Here is an 18,865-nt window from a genome sequence, read left to right on the forward strand (position 1 = left end):
TCATGCTGACATTAAGGTAACAACTGTACATTTTTAATTTTTCCAGTGTACCTAAGCTATTTCCACCATGCTTCATCATTCCTATTCATGGTTTGACAGAGCTGGATCATTGTAAGTGATTAGCATGTCCAAAAGATATAATTCAGGCAGGAACACTTACTGTATAGTGCAGTATATATTCTAACTCTCTTTTGTGAAGCAAGCCAGGCTCTATTTATAGCTGCTAGGTCAGAGTTTCTCCTCTCTCAAACACACTTCCACCACAAACCTCTAATTCTGTATGACACACCCTTAAAGAAGAAGAAGGAGAAGAAGGAGGAGGAGAAGAAGGAGAATAGAAGATAAGCAAACAGAGGCTGCAGGACAGAAAAACAACAAATAGAAACTGATTAAATTCAAACCCACAGTGTCCAAATCTGAAGCTAAACCCCCTGTTAACTGAGACTGCTCCATTCAGAGCAGCAGAAGATCTATAATCAGCAGGAACCAGTGGAGGTCTAATGTATGGTTAGATATGGAGAAGCAAACAGCCGTCAGCCAGATGCTCAGAAGACAAATGACACTACAACACTTCAGCCACAGCGTGACTTCAATCATCACCTCTGAGCTGTTTAAAACCAGCTCTCTTCCCTCTGCAGTGTCAAAACATGACTCAATGTATGGCCATAATACACAGTCTTCTTCACCACACTGTAATGAGAGGCTACAGCATGCACACGTTAACAATCCTCACAAGCATGTATTGCAATCCTTTTTTATTCTTTTATCACACATTTTTATGCACGCCACCTTAAAACAGCAGATTGTAGTTGGCTGCAAGCTTTTCATGTGTGTCAGATGTTGTCTTCCTGTCTAAGTGGGCGGCCTTATGCTATTAGTCACGGTCTAACTGCGCGAGACTGGTACCGATTTGACCCGAGGAACCTCATGAATGTTTTAGACTGAGAGTGGCATGAGGAAAAGAGGAAACGATAGAGCAACCCAAATAATGCGCTCACCGACCGATCCCACCCCAGAGACCATGCAGTCGAGGCCATTGCACTGGAGCGTACCATTACTGAGCACGGGGGGGTCAGACTGATGGGCCTCTCACATCCACAGTCCTTCTGTTTAGAGTGCGCTTTGATTAGATCACCCACTTACACCTTTAATTAGCTTCATTAAATCAGACAACCTCCAAATTACAAGTGCGGTTCAAGCATTTTCCAGTCTGAATCTCCTCTCCCTCTGGTGCTCTGCTCACCTTGACAAATGTTACAGTTGTTGTTCTTTACAGCGTTATCAATTATATATGGCTATATGTGATCTTTTGAAATAACTGTGATTTGTTCTGCACTTTACATTCCAAACACGTATATCCTGAAATCTACAGCAGCATGTTTTTTTTTGATTGCCCAAAACTGCATTACAGAAGATGTGCGGCTCCTTTTGACTCTTTTCACTTGCATTGCATTGTGAACCCAAAATGCTCTAGGCTGACTTTATTTCACAAGCATCCCAAATATATTTGGCCGTTACAGGCACTGTGTAAGACTAATGAAATGCTACGTCACAAAAGTTTGTTAATATTAATAAAATGACAATATCATTTAAACATCATTATTATTATTAACTATAATATTAATAAACAATATTAATGAAAATAATATCACTTAAAAAATAATAATCCAAATATTATTAACACAAATTTAAAACAATATTAATAAAAATAACAATATATAATTTAGACAATAATATTCCAAATATAATCATAATAAAAATCATAATAATAGTTATTTTTACTAAAATCATAACAGACAATATGAATAAACATTTAATTAAAAAAATTATATTCGAAATTGTATTAGTAATAATAATAATTTACTATCATATTTAGGTTGGCTAGGTTCCAAAAATCAACAGAGTGAATGGAAAGTATAAATATTTTAATATTTATAAATATTTTAATATTTAAATTTCAGTTTATTTTTTAAAAACGAATGTAATTGTACCCAGTGTAATATTTGTTTGCAAATGTTGGATTATGATCATTTATACATTTCATATCACAGATGTAAATGGCATGAATCATTGTGATATTTATTAATATTTTAATTTCAGTTTATTTTAAACAAATATGAGACAATGAGAATTTATACATTTCATATCATACATTTAAATGGCATGAACAAAAAGACAATAAATAATTAATCACAATAATTTGTATTAATCCTCAGTAGAATTCATCCTCAGCGGAAAAGTCATAATTGTGAAAGCCCTATAAAGCAGATGACGACAAATAAAGGATCCACAAAACAGAATAGTGCTCATATTAAACACTCCATGAAATAAACCTGTGTCTTTTAGATGATTTTAAACAATGGCTGCTTTTATGAGACAAAACCAGAGAACAATCAGCTTTATGATAGTGAATGAGCATTGAGTATATGAAGCAGTGAACAGCCGTGTGATGCTGTCTGAGTGCGCAGTGTTTCGCACTGTTTTGGCTCTTTGTCTTGTGTTACTATTTGGAGCATGCTCAGAAAACCAGGCCCGTAAATCACCCGCTACATCTTACCAAAAAGCCCACTAAGGGCCGCTGGAACTGTTGCCATGGGAACATGAAAAGGAAGTACACTTATGGGATGTCACGAGCAAGGGCGTACTTTTGAAACCAAGAAAATGTACTAAAAATGTGAATTAGAAAAGCGAACAGCAACAGCATTGATACTTCTTAATAATCAGACTTTGTCCAGGCTTTGCACTTATGCTGTGAGTGAGACGCTCTATAGCACTATTATTCACTCAAACACACACACACACACACACACACACACACACTTCCACGTGCAATATGATCTGTTCACTAAATAGCATCCATGTTCCTGCTAAAGTTTCTCTTCCCTTCTCAAAGCAAAATGGTATGGTTTTAAAGTAACTGAAATACACACACACACACACATACACATACCACAAAATTACAGACTGGAAGAGGACTATGCAACAGTGAGATCTTAAAATAGCCTCGGGGGGTGGGGGGTGACATTAGTCAAACCAAGAAGAGTCACACTCGATGCAAACTATACCAGGACCTTCAACAGTGTCACAAACACACACATTCTGTTTATTATAAGTATGCACTGCAGTTATGTCTACCTCTCTAAAATGCTCAAGCACTTTAAAGTCAGGTCGATTCTGATTGGCTGTCAATGTTGCAAAAAAAAATTCTGAAAGTGATTCCAATAAATATTGTTCCTCTGTGTTGTTTGCATTATAGTTTTGGTCTTTAAACTTTAGTTATCATTATACTTACTGCCAATTCGGTTCGTTCAAACACGCTGATTCATTCAGGAATGAAACAAGTTACATTGAATCAGTCACTCAACCAATTTGTTCAACAACGATTCATTCAGGAATGAAACAAGTGACTATACTTATGAGTGAGTCACTGAATCAGTCACTCAACCAATTTGTTCAACAACGATTCATTCAGGAACGAAACAAGTGACTATACTTATGAGTGAATCACTGAATCAGTCACTCAACCAATTTGTTCAACAACGATTCATTCAGGAACGAAACAAGTGACTATACTTATGAGTGAGTCACTGAATCAGTCACTCAACCAATTTGTTCAACAACGATTCATTCAGGAACGAAACAAGTGACTATACTTATGAGTGAATCACTGAATCAGTCACTCAACCAATTTGTTCAACAACGATTCATTCAGGAACGAAACAAGTGACTATAATTATGAGTGAGTCACTGAATCAGTCACTCAACCAATTTGTTCAACAACGATTCATTCAGGAACGAAACAAGTGACTATACTTATGAGTGAATCACTGAATCAGTCACTCAACCAATTTGTTCAACAACGATTCATTCAGGAACGAAACAAGTGACTATACTTATGAGTGAGTCACTGAATCAGTCACTCAACCAATTTGTTCAACAACGATTCATTCAGGAACGAAACATGTGACTGGTTGCGTACGAAATGGCATACTCTCTTGAGTAGGTACTTATTTTGAATAAGTAATTGCTTCACAACTGCTAAAAAAGTATGTTCTGTATAGTATGAGTGTGTGAATCTAATCTGAACATACTACATACGCCATGCTGTCATTATCATGTGACCTACCAGCGTCAGTTACGTCACTTCACTGTCCATATGCACACTTTAGAATTTCGCCGGAAGAAGTACGTCATCCGGGTACTTTTGTACTGTGAATTCGGACACGCTTCTTTTGTCACATACTGTTTTTCGCCTACTACATACCTGTCAACACTCCCGTTTTTCCCCCGTTTTTTAGCCCTATCTCCCGGACCCCTCCCGGTTTGTTATTTCTCCCGGGAAACTCCTGTAATTTGCATGGCCCAAACTCCTTTTATGAATAACCGGACCAATATGTTTGTCTAATGTTGACCAGTTGCCAGATCTTGTATTAAATGCATTATATTCACACAATCCACACACACCATATACAATTTCAACCCGTTTGTCACCTCAACCTGGCAACCTATAACCCAGTTGCGCAGTCGCGGAAAGTTTAACCCGAAAGCGAGCCGATAGACATCCAAGACCCAACCCCCCCCCCCCCCCCCCCCAATTGTTGACAGGTATGGCCTACTATATAGTTGGGAAGTATGCGATTACAGACGCAGCCTCTGTCTTAATGAATGAGTCACTGAACCATTGACTTAACCATTTTGTTCAAAAACACGGATTCATTCAGGATTCAGAATGAAATGCTTCTACCGTTTTCTAACATATTTTTGTTAAGAGGAGCAAAAAAAGACAAAGTAACTGCCAATATTTCGTCTAAAATCTAAAACGTACTCATTATTACTTCTTTGTTACTTGAACTGGTGTATAAGCAATGGTGGTGCCTCCTTGTTACTCCAAGAACTTCTTAGAAATTTGCTGTTTAACGTGATGTTTTCAAATTAGACATATTTTTGGATGTTAAAATGGCTCTATCAATGGGTCGTTAGTTTGGGGGTGGGACTATCAGTTTGTCCAACCAATGGCAGATGAGGGGAGTGTTCGGGGGAAACCTTTTTGAAAACAGTCAATATTGTTATAGTGACACTTGTGGTACAGAAATGACACATTTCAAATGCAAAAAAAGAGTAATTTTAAATGGTGGTAAAATATACATTCACTTAAATAGTAACCCATAATCTTGTTAATGCGCATTAAGTTAAAAAATCATAAAAGCCGGGTATATGTGTATGCTTATACACCCAATTTTTAATGATTCTGTCCCAACACTGTGCAGTTTATGCATACGCAATACGCTCTCTTGATTTCTGTTTTGCTTTCTCTTTTTCACATCCGATCTGCACTCATATCAACTGTAATGTGTCTCTTCAGGCCCCATGCAATTGCTCACTGCTTCATTTTATTTCAGTGCAGAAGATGGATTAAAAACTTTTTATTAATAGCCATGGATTCTCACTGTATCCACCCATCATCTTATTATTCAAGGGAGTGAGCCTTCATGTCCACATGCTTACGAACATACAAAAGAAAAGCCTCCGCACCGCTAACACACACGCACACACGTGTGAACACCTGTTTACACTCTCGCACCCCATCCCCCCAAAACACACATCATACATGCCGCTGTTTCCATGGTGATCGCTTACACCCTGTGAAATGTGGTATTTCTCCGCCGTCGCATATTTTCTCACTCGAGTTCGCTCTTTTCTTTGTCTCTGTCTAATGTTCTCTTTGGTCCTCTCTCTTTCCTTTGGCCTGCAGCACTGATAAATATATCAATGGACAGGATGAGGCTATCAAGTATTGCTAGAACAAATCAACCTCTTATGCACATATATAAATGTGAGTGTTTAAGACAAGTATGCTTGTTTAGAACTAGCGGATAGTGATAGATAACTCTTATATGGCTATTAACGGCCATTTTTTACACAATAATCAGGAGAAGTCTGTATAAATACACACCCCTCCCGAAAGCATGCACAGTCAAACCGTCGTCCTTATTAAAAACCATAATTCACTTTAGCTCTTTTAAAGAACGTAATTAATTCTGAACAAATCCCCAGACTTGCTTAGTCTAGATTGTGAAAAACTGTACCTGCAGCGCTGAATTTCACAAGGAAAAGTGTAGGTCGTATTTCAGAACCAATAAAAAAGAAATTATATTTAGCAATTTGACATTATTTTCTTATTTAGAATTCCCCCCCATCACCCCATTAATAAATCAAATTCTGTACAATAAATACTTTAATATAAATTTCAATTGTAATATATAAATATAATATAATAAATAAATATATATTATATTATATTATATTAGTGCTGTCAAAGCGATTAATCGTGATTAATCGCATATATATTATATATACACATATACAGTTAAGTATTTACAAACTTTTATGTTAGATGCGATTAATCGCGATTAATTGATTTAACAGCACTAATTATATTATATACTTTGCCATTTAGATTATTTATAATATTCTGCAATAATTTATAATAAATTATAATAATATGATAATAATATAAATTATATTAATAATTTATAGTAATAATATGATAATAAGAGATTTTTTGCATTATAATGAGAATTGGTGGGGAATGGTGATTCATTGTCAAGAAAATGCAAAAAAAATATGCCTTTTGGCAAAATATAATTTCCTTTTTTATTTTGTTTGTTATGTTATGGTTAAATATGACCCAGAAGTTTTGTGAGATTCACCCAAAGAACACAAAAGCAAACCAAGATCTAAGAAGTGTTTTGTGAGAAATCGCTGCTGTGATATTTGATATGTGTGGAGCATCAATGAGACGTTCCAATCATGGTGTGAAAGTTCAGCTAATTGTGTCTTTTGCGTGTGTGTGTGTGTGTGTGTGTGTGTGTGTGTGTGTGTGTGTGTGTGTGTGTGTGTGTTTCTTAGACATTCTTAACCCTTCATTGGTTTCATTGTTCATTCTGTCACAGATGAAAAATCTTCCCGTCGTCATGGTAACGGGCATAAACAATAGCCAAATGTGGTTAGGACCCTCTTCTCCCATTAACAGTCTAGAGCTCAAGTCATATGGCAAGATCAATGCTTATCAATAGCCTACTCTCGCCCAACAACACACTCAATTCAGCACGCGCTGACACTCTATAGTGCATAATGACTGCTGCTAGCTAGCAGGCTGACAAAGGCCCTAATGAGACACTCACACACACAAACACATACACACTTTTCATCATGCCCATTGGAACAAAAACAAATCTCATTTCTTTCTCCTAGAAGTCCTGCTGAACAAAAGATCCCAAACTTTTTTCATTAAAGTTAAAAATATCAGCACACGCAGTCATTTTATACCTCTGTACTTTTACAGTACGTCAACAATTGTCTCGTCTGTGTGTGTCTATTTATTTCCCCTACGGACTTTTAGGAAAATAATCAAGACCAAGTCACTTATATATAGCGTATCCGAGAACTTTATCTCTCCTCGGCTATAAAAGAGCAACCTCGGAGCACTTCTTCTGGGATCTGCACACACCATGACCCCACAACTCTGTAATTATCAAATTCGAAAAAGGAGCAACACATAATCACGCAACACAAACTCACTTTACCAAAATATTTAAAGCACTGGCTCCTAAAAAAAGCAAAGTTATTATGGGATTTGGGATATAATCAGCCATACACAGCTCATTCTTCCAGCTTCCTCCAGATGCGGGTGGCTGGCATCCAGATGTTAGATTTGGTAAAAGACACTTATGCCGTTTTCCATCATTAAGACGCGGCTCCTCCCACGACAACACTCCGCAGACGGTGCAAGCTGAGCCTAATGAGCCTAATGGGCTGACTCATAAACCACACCTTTTATCTCACACATATGGCTTTAACAATTAACCATCGAGGGCAAGAGAGAGGCGGACAGATGTGCAGAAAGCATGAGGCGGTCTGTCTGCAGGCGTGGCTTTCGACATCAACAAAAATGAAAGAAGAAGGAAGCCTTTCAGATATGCAGGGTAATTCCTATACAGTTGGCATTCTCCAAAGATGCAAGCTTATCAGGGCATGTGTGGGCCAGGTTTGATAGCAGCAGATGTTCGCATGCCGCCCAAAAACATGAATCCAGGAAGTGTGAGCCACAAATTCAATCCGTTTCAGCAGATGGATATCAACCAAATTGCTTCGGTGGGCTCCAATGACACAATCTCTGGCTCGAACACGAGGCTCAGCGCAATAATAACAAGTGCAGTGAAGAGAATGTGAAGAGAATCAGGCCCATTAATCAAACCGTATCTCACTTCTACATTTACGTTACAAAGGCAAAGGAATTTAGCTTGAAGCTTATTTGGATAATTTGTTTGTATCTGAATAACACTGATTCTCAAATGTTGATACTCCAGCTGTACAAGTGTCCTATAACTGTGTACAAAGTGTCCTATAACATGCCTCTCCTATAATATTATTTTAATTAATTTATATATTATTACAGAATTTAATATTATATATATATATTTAATTAATTTTAATTATTTAATTATTACAATTATTATAATATTAGCCTATTCTTAAAATAACATTATTTTGATTTATTTATTATTACAGCTATATCATTAAAAAAATTATATTGAATATTATTACAAATATATAATATATTATTGTAATTAAATAAAATGATAATATTATAGAATATATTATAAGAATATATTAAATAAAGAAAGAATATTTTATTATAAAATATTCTTAATTTAAAATATGAATGTTTATTTAATTATTATAATATTAATTAAATAAATTATATTTAATGTATTAGTTATATTATTACAAAATTTGATATATATATACATATATGTAACATTGTTACAGAATATTATTAAAATGTATTCTGAAATCTGTCATTCTGCAGCTGTACCAGTGTCCAAATCTCTCTGGGACCAGCTTAAGCATGTGGGTGTGTGTAAGCTGATGGCTTGGAAAACAATGAACGGACCCACCAAGATATACAGGATATACAAACAGGATATCCTGCATATGCACTCTCCAAAAAAATGGACACAGAAAACAACAACAACAACAACAACGAGCTGGAACTGGCAGGCAAACGCTTACGCAACGGCAAACAGTCAGTGTGATTTGAGATTTGATATGTCATTTGTTTCCATGTTGACGTGACCTTTATCATTCATAGACCTCAAATGCCAGGCCTCCTCAACAGACTCGGAAGATGAAGAAGAAAGGCCGCTGTACGTCAGGGAAAGTCAGTCACACAAACACAGAAACGGCCTTATCTGACCTCAAGAGCCGGGATTCTTTGGTCTGCTGGTCTGAGTCCTCGTCCCAGTCCTGAGTAACCAACCCTTAAGGAATGTTGAACTCTCTGCAGACATTCCTTATCTCTTTTCTTCTAAGACAACTCATTTTGGTTCCTTTCCACGCCTATAATTCCCTCTCTTTTCAATCTCTCCAGTCCTGCCAAGAGGAAAACTGTCACACTCGAGAGGTTGCTCTTATCAAGAGTTCTCAGTTATTCTTCATTTCAGTAACTTTTTCTCAGATGTTTCTTCAAAAAATTCCTCAGGAGAAATAAAAAAATCGAGACAATTGAGCTATAAAATGAACGTGGATAGCATTAACAGTCAACTTTAACACGGAGGAATTTGATGAGAAAGAAATATTAAAATATCTGGATTTTGTTTTTGAATATTGAAATATGTTAAAGACATATTCCCACAAAAAGGATTTTTAACTCATCTCTCATCTTCATTTGAAGCTTATAATATTATTAAAGCACTTTAATTGTTCTTATAAAACGTTTATTTTCACGACAACAGTGTTTCGGAGGCAGTGTTTTTATTACCATTTAGTTTTGCGTTTTTTAAGAAAAGTTGGGATTCATTTTTGTGGAAATCAACATTACGCCAGTCGATTGAGCTTAACTTGTATTGAACCTGGAATATTCCTTTAAAAAGATCACATTTTTCTTATGAATGTCCTCATTCTCTGTTCATCACAAACACACTGGAGCATGACGTCAGCCCTGTCACTCAACTGCTCAGGTCCACTTTCTAATGTGAGTGTATCTGTGTGTGTGCCAGTGTGTTCTCGGGGTGTGTTTGTAGGCTAGAGTGCAAAATCAGGTCACACGGGGGAAGGAAAGGACAAAAGAGCAAGGGCATGCGGCCATAGACACACACACACACACACACACACACACACACACACACACACACACACACACACACACACACACACACACACACACAGACAGAAGAGGAAACTGAAACACCTGTCAAGCCAATGCAGAGCATAAGGGAGACTGTTGTATTAGACATTGTTCATAAGCATGTGGGACGCACAGATGCTTTTAGAGACAGCTGCTTGTACCACCATGGAAAAAATGCCTGTACATCCCAGCAGACCATGGGATGCTGTTAAACCTCAGTGACGCTATAAAACACAAGGGGCTGAGTGTTACATGTCACGGCGCGCACTTTTGATCTTCTCTGAAACATCATGTGCCGGTCTGGAGACAACATCTGGATGAGCGCGCATGAACTCATCAGTTCCTCCGTCTCGTTTCAGCATCCCGTGTGTGTAAGATGATGATGACATGGGCATTCCAGCGGACTGCTGAGAACCTTCACATGCCGGTGACGTTGATGACTCACCGTTTCCAGAGACATACCACCGTGCCGGTGACCACAGCGCTTACTGACTACTGCACTACTACATACACAGGTCCTATTGTCCTTATCTGGATCTTCCATCCGCAGCGCATGGGAATTCCCCCAAAAAGCAGGTGACATGGTACATGCTGTGGACAAGATGAACCAAACCGATGGGCAGGACAATGGAAAAGTCTATAGCAGACACATGTAATTATACATCCAACATCATCTATCAATAGAACTTCCAGATGTGTGTATGTGTTTCAGTAGATGTGGATAGTGGATGGATGGGTGGATAGTGGATGGATGGGTGGATAGTGGATGGATGGGTGGATAGTGGATGGCTGGATGGATGGATGGATGGATGGATGGATTTACATTTTTAAACCTGATTGGGTTTGTCCATATTAGACGACACAGACAGACAGACAGACAGACAGATAGATAGATAGATAGATAGATAGATAGATAGATAGATAGATAGATAGATAGACACTACTTTCTATTCAATTTCACAAGTCACAGCCATATAAACAACAGTTCTGAACAGAAACAGAGGGGTGAATGTATGTCAGCTGCACGCCAGTATTGATGTATGGATGTTTGTACAGTGTGTCAGCTCTTTGATTCAGTACACTGACTCTACTGTACCGGCCACCGGAGACAATGACCATCCCTCCACACAACACACACAACCCTAGACAACGGACCCGGGCTCTACCCATTGCGCTTCATATTAATAAAAGATTAAAATGCATAAAAGCGGACGGCATTATTGATAGGCTACAGAGAGCTGGAGCTTTGATGTGAGTCAGTATAGGCTACATCACTGACTCGCGCTGCTATGATCGATGCGCTCTTTCAAACAGCTCATTGATTATGAATGACATTCTTCCACACTAAATCACCGAGTCAGGGGCTACAAAAGGGGGAAAGGAGCATCTTAAAACCTTTAGAATGAAACCATCACGAAGTCCTACCTGGTTGGAACATACTTTGGAAATAGAAGATGACCAGAATAAAAGATCCTAAACAAGTGGCCAGCACCATCCGGCAGATCCTACTCATCCTCATGAGGTCCAGTAACGTCTGTTTCATGGCTGGGCACGGAGAGCCGGAGGGACGGAGGGAGGGAGGCTGCCGAGCCCCGTAAAGCGGGTCTGTGTTTGATGCTGATGCTCTCGCTGCTTGCGTCCGTGTCTCAAAGATCTCCGTGATCTCCCTGAAGTGCGCTAGCTTCCTCCGCACACTAGACTACAGTGGAGAAGCCCCGCCCCCTCTGAATGAGCGCGCCCACGCTTTCATCTTTGTTTCCAGTTAACCTGTCATTTCTCACATTTCCTTTCGCTTTTTCAAGTTTTCAAAGTTGAAACTTGTTTGTATTCATCAGCAGTTAAATAAAGAGGTCACAAGTGTATTATGTTGCTTTATAAATTTAGGCAGAATTGCAATTAAACTTAAGGTTTGTATTCAGTGGTTTGACATTTGTACAGTAGGCTAAATACCATTACCTATATCCACGGCCCTGTATCTCAAACTAAAGTCTGATGCTGAATTGCATATGTGAATGAGTAGAAAAGTGTAAAATGTCTCATAGTACCTATAGCATTTCTGTTGTAAATCTGATTCAAACAAAGCAATCATATTTATTTATTTATTTGTATGTTTTATTTTTGTTGTTTATGAACGTCATTACATGGCATTTTAGATGAAAGTTATGGTAGCTTCTGTAAAGGTTTTATAATAATTATTATTATTATTAATATTATTATTAGTAACTATTAATTCATTGTATGTTGTATTGCTACTACTATTATTATTAATAGCCTTCTAAAATGTACACTTTTTTTATATATATAATTTTTTTATATAACTACATATGAAGATTTAAGATGCAAAAGCCTCTAAGTGCCATCTGAAATTTTCTTCTAGAATGGTCATTTTTATCAAGCTTGTATGTTTATGTTGAGTTATTTCATTTTAATGGCAATGAAAATTAGCTATTAATAGTCATTAAAGTGAAATTACTGAACCTAAACATACGAGCTTGATAAAAATGCAAATTTTAGAAGAAAATTTCAGATGGCACTTAGAGGCTTTTGCATCTGAAGTCTTCATATATAGCCTACATAAATAAAATGCAATTTTAATAAAATGACAAGAAATGAAAAATAAACAAGTTCATCAGAGCAGGAAACTACAGGTCTAAAAAATCCCAATCTACATTGAGACTGTGGTCAGGTTGGTGGGAAATGTTTCCGTATGTGCATAAATAATGCAGAAGCTGGAAAGACCAGGAGAAGAAGAAACAAGTAGCCCAATACATATCACCAGACGAAATGCCATAAATCAACACACTGCATTAAATAAAATGGAAACCCAAATACAGAAACCCCGCAGCTAATTGAATTTGAACCTGCTATACAGTTAGATTATAAAGCCTCAGGCAAACAGTGCTGAGTCGATGCCCCCCTGTGCTGAAGCGTGGACACAACACAAAGACAATCACAATCACAGAAATGACTTTTGAGACTTAGAGAGGAAACTAATCAACGATAAGAACTGAAAGCCTAATGCAATGTTAATTATTTATTAAAGACATTGTTGCATGCATAGATGTTCTACATAATCTTCCTAAGTTTCTTGGTTGGGTGCAGAAGATTTTGTAGCAAAACCCAAATTGAAAATTAAGTCTTAATTTATATGGATATAAACTGCCACAACATTTCCTCCCTTAATAAGCAGTCGCTAATATCATTATGCATTCAAGGTCCACAGCATTCAGTGCTGAGTGAAGCAGAAACGTTTAAAATTCATGAGTGATTTTGCATTCTGGACCTGCTTATTAGAGGCAGTTTCTGAGGTGTCCATTCCCAAGAGGGAATTAGGCCAGAGCTACAAGGTCATGTGTTGGTGTCCTCTGAGGGGAGTTTTTACTGTACAGCTAAAAATTACTACATAAAATGAATGGAAACCACTGGTAAATGCAGTTATTTGTGGCCAGTTATTTGTGGATTTTGCCACAAAAACGTTTAGCGTTTATTTAGTCTACTTTTTTATTTACTTCACTGTGCATGGGGTTTTTAAATCATATAGTGCATAATTCAGTCATGAAGAAAGATGTAAAAAAAAAATGGAGCAATTAAATGCAGAAAAAAGGCAAGTTTTCATAGTTGGTGATGATAAGACTGAATTCGGTGTCTTTGTCAAATTGAGCTCTAGCATCTTTACCTGAGACCTGCAAAAGGGGAATGATTGGGAAATCAGAGGACGTTTGAGGGAAGTATGTATATATGATTTACTCCTATTTAGGCCTACATAAAATTAAATTATAGGCTAATTATTCACACGTATACAGGCCTACAGTGAGCGTGAATCTTATATCATCAAACCAAATAAAGAAAAAATAACGTTTTTAAGATTAAGGTCATTAGAAAGCATTTGCAGAAGACATGTAGTTAAGGTTAAATGCAGCCAAATGCACTGGATTCTGTAGCTTTAATTCACAATCTCCTCAGCGCGCCCTCTGGTGACCGACATCTACGCGTGCACAAGCGCGGGCACAAACTGTCTCGCGCAGACCCATTTCCGTCCAATCAAGTTGCAGCGCGAGCTCGAGTCAGGTTTGTATTTGTGGCTCTGGTCAAATGATCCGCTTCAGCGATAATTCTCGCGTTTAACGGGTAGAAAGGGATGTTACCGGCAGGCGTTTACAGGCTTTACCGGGCCGAAGGAGCAGTAAAATGCAGGAAGTGTTGAAAGAATGAATGTTTGAGGATGGGTAAGGGATTATTTGAGTGGAGAGATGGAGGCTAAAATGCACGCGAGGCCCCGAAGCCACATTCAACCAGATTTAATAAACAGCAAGTCTATTTATAAAAGAAGACTGTGTTAGTTTCTGGTTAAAGTATGCAAATGGTTCACAAATGAGCTATTTCTTCCTGTTAAATGCGTGTAATTAGTTAGCTTGAGCTGGTGTGATGCTAACCTGCTAGCTGACTATCAAAACAAAGGGTTGCTAGAGATGCATACAAATAATTATATAACCATTTATTGATTATGTTAATAACATATCCACAGCCACGTTACACACATTTATTACGTATTTATTCTATAATAGTATATTTCGTAAATGTATATTGTTATATGTATTTGTAATATGCTATAATGCTTTAATCCTATGTGTGCTATTCATTATTATAATATTTTTTCATCATACTCTGGGGAGTTATTTAGATGTTTTTTTTCCTGGGCGATGAGTGTATTCTTGCCCATTATGAAGCTGTAATTGTAATAAATGTTTTAACACCCTGATTGTCGTATTTGCTTTTTCAGATGGACGGAGACAGCAGTACCACAGATACTACTCAGTTAGGAATAACTGGAGAGTATATGACCGGAGGGACATATGTCTTACAGACCCAGGATGGTGAGGACATGGACATCATTCACCTGTGTTAAATGTAATTAAGAAAACATTTATTATGAGATAAGAAGCAGCATGTTTATTGTACATTGTATGTGTGCAGATGATGGGGATGAAAGTTTTAACGACCATGAGGATGGCAACGGAAGCAAAGACAACTTCCGAGAGCAAGACATTTACCTTCCCATCGCTAATGTCGCCCGTATCATGAAGAATGCCATCCCACAGACTGGAAAGGTAGTTGCTCATTCTGTATTTTGCATCTTACACTGTTCATATGTTATTGGAAAACCTATAAAATATCAGGGCCCGTATTCATAAAGATTCTAAGAATCCTCTAAGAAAACTCTTAATTTAGCTTAAAAACTTTTACGTAGGAGTCTTAGCTTAAAAGCGATTCGGGACCGATCTGAGAGCAACTCTGAGTAAGGAAAAGACAAAAACTTTCATCTTAGTGAGGAGGCGGGGTTGACCCCGTTGCTATGTATGACACAATCTTTTGAAGACTGTGATTGGTTGGTTGTCCAAGAAAAAAAAAAAAAAGTGATTTTAAGTATAGGGTCTATTCTAAGCCTTCACTTTGAAATTACATGCGTCATTTTTCCTATTTGACCGTTCTCACACACACACACACACACATTATATATGTGTATATAAATCCTTTTTTTTTTTTTACCATGCTGTTAATTTCCTATAAGGTATTTGATTGGCTTAGAATGATAAAAATTGTTCCACTCTTTCCAATTACACTGATTGCTGGCATGTCTATTTAAGTGGTGGTTTGAATGTTGGTTTTAATGTATCAAACATGGAATTTTCCCAGTTGCCAAATATCGTAATGTAGTGATTACTTTCATTTCTGGCGCTATGGCATTTCTGTGCTGTGTTGGAGATGTTAGCGTGTCTCTAATAAGATCAGTCACAAACATGATCCCTGCACGATCTAATCTATAGCGTCTTATTAACTCACTGTTATTCATTGTCTGCAACACATTTCTTCTCCCTCTTCGTCTTTCTGCCATTTTCTCCTCTGCTAAAGAAACTCTTAAGCCTCTTAAAAGTCCTCGTCCGTGCTCCTAACAATTTTGACCTTAAGACCTCTTTTAAGGGTTAAGATGCTTTCTGAATTACTTTTTTCTTTACTAGGATTTTTTATTTAATTTTAAGAGTAAACGGCCACATTTCTAAGAATTTTCTTAGAATTTTGTCACTAGGAGCTACTCTTTGCATTAAGATTCTTTATGAATACGGGCCCAGGGAGATATGAAAAAAAAAAAAAATATATATATAGATGTTATGGACTATGGGAAAAAAGTCGGCATGAAACGAGAGTTGCGATAATCTTTTCTTCCCTATTGTGACGTATATCCAAGAGAAACGTCTTGAAACTGTTGTCTTTTTGAGTGTCCTAAACTTAAATACAAGTAAAGGCCTTTTATCAACTCTTTTTAATCTCAGATAGCCAAGGATGCAAAAGAGTGTGTGCAGGAGTGTGTAAGCGAGTTCATCAGCTTCATCACATCTGAGGCCAGCGAGAGATGCCATCAAGAGAAACGCAAGACCATTAATGGAGAGGACATCCTGTTTGCCATGTCCACTCTGGGTTTTGACATGTACGTGGAGCCGCTTAAACTCTACCTGCAGAAGTTCAGAGAGGTATTATTCACTCACTCACATATATATATGCACACACCAGTTTGCATGTCCCTCCCCTTCCGGTGGACCACCATGGGACCTTATTTTGGAAAAATATTGTATGGTAGTCAATGGCGAGAGACAACAAATATTTTGATCTCGTTTGAATTGTGCCCTGAATTACACATATGATGTTTGTCAATTTAAAATATACATTTTAAAGTCAAGAAAGTTGCAGTTTGATGTAAAACTGTTGAGGTATAAGACTGAAAATACGTAATTACAAAGACTACAAACCCAAAAGGCGCACATGTGACGTCATACCTTTTCTCTCAATGAATGAAGCTAACTTTACTGAAGCTAACGTCTGTCATGTTTTCTATAGTCTTACGTTATAAGACTTAAGTTAAAATCGTAACGTTACGCCGTCATGCCTGAGTGTTTTGTACCAGACTGCACACATACGTACATAGTGCAAGACGAGAGATGTAGTTCATTGAGCGATTTTCACATAAAACTAAATGTTACTCTTCTGTTTTATGACAAACTGCAACTTTCTTGACTTTCATAATTATCTTTTAAATTGACAAACATCATGTGTAATTCAGGGCACAGTTCAGACGGAATAAAAAGATAAGTTGTCTCTCGCCATTGACTACCATACATATTTTTTCCGAAATAAGGTCCCATGAGCCGGTAAGCGGAGGGGAGGGACTTAGGCTCTCTATTGTCTCAACAGATCATGGTCTAAAATTATGAATATCCATCCATATAAAGAATTGTAGAGAACATATCTTTTAGCGAAACAAAGAAATCGAATATTGCAGAATGTAATTTGTGCAAAAGCAATACCTGCATGTCATCATAAATGTCATTTTTTAGAGCACAAATTGTGGTTGGAAGTTATAAGTAACATGCTCATGTTTCCAAGGCAATGAAGGGTGAGAAAGGCATCACTCCGGTCACAGTCAGCGAAGGCCTTGGTGAAGAACTAACAGATGACACCTTCAGTAAGTTCAAACCTTTTCATTTAGTGCTGACATACGAGACATCCAAACTCTTTAGCGAGTGCCTTGTTCAGAAAATTCGATGTCATCGAAACATACCATACCCTTTATTTATAGCTATTGCTGTTTTAAAGGGTTTCCATGATGAATTAATATGAAGTGTTTCACTTTTAACTTGCAGCCGGTCAGTTGCCTGCAGGACTGATCACTGCAGATGGCCAGCAACAGAACGTGATGGTATACACCACCTCATACCAGCAGGTTAGTATGTAAACCAGCCCATATTAGCCCATAGATTTATGACTGAAGATTAGACAGGCTGGAGGTTTTAGTTATGCTCATTATTTAGTTATGCTCGTCTCTCTTTTTCTACTCCTTTAGATCCCTGGCGTTCAGCAAATACAATTCTCATGACTGAAGAACTGGCCGACTATATCTAGTGGCCTGTCCAGTTTCCAGACAGACTTATCTCTTGCCTTGCAAAGTTTTCAGGTCAGTGCTGGAAGACCAAGAGATGCCTGGTTACCAGAGCAGGAACTAAAGTGCCTGTTGCCAGGAGGCTGATTTGATCTTAAGTGATGTCTTGTAATTAATTCAGTATTATATTTAGGCCAGTGTGTTTTCATTGGTCTGCTTGGTACAGGCCACACCAAATTGTGAGTTTTTTTTTTTTGGTTCCTATTTGGTATTTAATAAGTTTTAAAGTTTGGGATGGGGCAGTGGGAAGACAAGGCCATATTGACCATTTACATTCCCACAAGTAAGGGAATTCTAATTTTGATGTCATTTGATCTTAAATAACCTCGTTAACTGACATTGTTATGCTGATTCTTTGAATAAAAATGTGATCTGTCTTTGTTTGAATGTTGTTCAGCATGTCTTTGAAAAAAAAGTCATAAATTTTTTTTTATATATATTTAAAAAAAAATATTTATAGAAAATAAAAAATGGTCAAGATCAAAATTAATTTGAATGTATGATTTTTATTGCAATGCCCTTTTTAGTAAACTTTAGCCTATACAAAAAGACTATTATGAGAATGTGGCAAAAAATATGAGCTATATTTGACTGAAATGTGGAACAAATATAAAACAAACAAAAAAGTCAGTTTAAAATGAATTGAAAATGTGTTAAAAATGGTCAAAAACTTTCTCAGATGTTTA

At 37.3% G+C, this 18,865-nt stretch overlaps 2 protein-coding genes across 7 annotated transcripts in view; one reads left to right on the plus strand and one right to left on the minus strand.

Moving 5' to 3' along the window:
• Positions 1–11,886, minus strand: part of chst11 (carbohydrate (chondroitin 4) sulfotransferase 11) — a 45,012-nt gene extending 33,126 nt beyond the window's left edge. For 2 of the 5 annotated variants that reach the window (XR_014205272.1, XM_082167094.1), the window contains exon 1: positions 11,615–11,882. Coding sequence is in view for 2 of the 5 variants with exons in the window: in XM_082167094.1 (XP_082023220.1) it covers positions 11,615–11,732 (118 nt within the window). In the remaining 3 variants the exon portion in view is untranslated. Of the gene's footprint in view, positions 1–11,614 lie in introns of all 5 variants that reach the window. The other 3 variants (XM_082167095.1, XM_082167097.1, XM_082167096.1) reach the window with 3 other exon arrangements.
• Positions 11,887–14,167: 2,281 nt separating this feature from the next.
• On the plus strand, positions 14,168–18,556 carry nfyba (nuclear transcription factor Y, beta a). 2 transcript variants are annotated; one of them, XM_082167108.1, is made up of 7 exons: positions 14,168–14,257; positions 14,970–15,063; positions 15,164–15,297; positions 16,519–16,716; positions 17,627–17,705; positions 17,884–17,963; positions 18,084–18,556. In XM_082167108.1, the coding sequence occupies exons 2-7, from the start codon at positions 14,970–14,972 to the stop codon at positions 18,114–18,116; spliced, it is 618 nt and encodes a 205-aa protein (XP_082023234.1). In that variant the 5' UTR covers positions 14,168–14,257; the 3' UTR covers positions 18,117–18,556. The 2 variants fall into 2 exon arrangements, with proteins under 2 accessions (XP_082023234.1, XP_082023235.1); XM_082167109.1 differs by lacking the exon at positions 14,168–14,257 and adding an exon at positions 14,287–14,415.
• The last annotated feature ends 309 nt before the right edge of the window (positions 18,557–18,865 follow it).

Source organism: Leuciscus leuciscus (assembly GCF_965113295.1).
Source record: "Leuciscus leuciscus genome assembly, chromosome: 4".
NCBI classification, from domain to species: domain Eukaryota; kingdom Metazoa; phylum Chordata; class Actinopteri; order Cypriniformes; family Leuciscidae; genus Leuciscus; species Leuciscus leuciscus.

What these genes read in the sequence shown, in the direction of transcription:
- nfyba (XM_082167108.1), top strand. Translation starts at nt 14,970, where the DNA reads ATGGACGGAGACAGCAGTACCACAGATACTACTCAGTTAGGAATAACT. An exon ending in TGTCTTACAGACCCAGGATG is followed by an intron (nt 15,064 to 15,163) that starts GTGAGGACATGG and finishes GTATGTGTGCAG; the next exon opens with ATGATGGGGATGAAAGTTTT. An exon ending in ACCTGCAGAAGTTCAGAGAG is followed by an intron (nt 16,717 to 17,626) that starts GTATTATTCACT and finishes CATGTTTCCAAG; the next exon opens with GCAATGAAGGGTGAGAAAGG.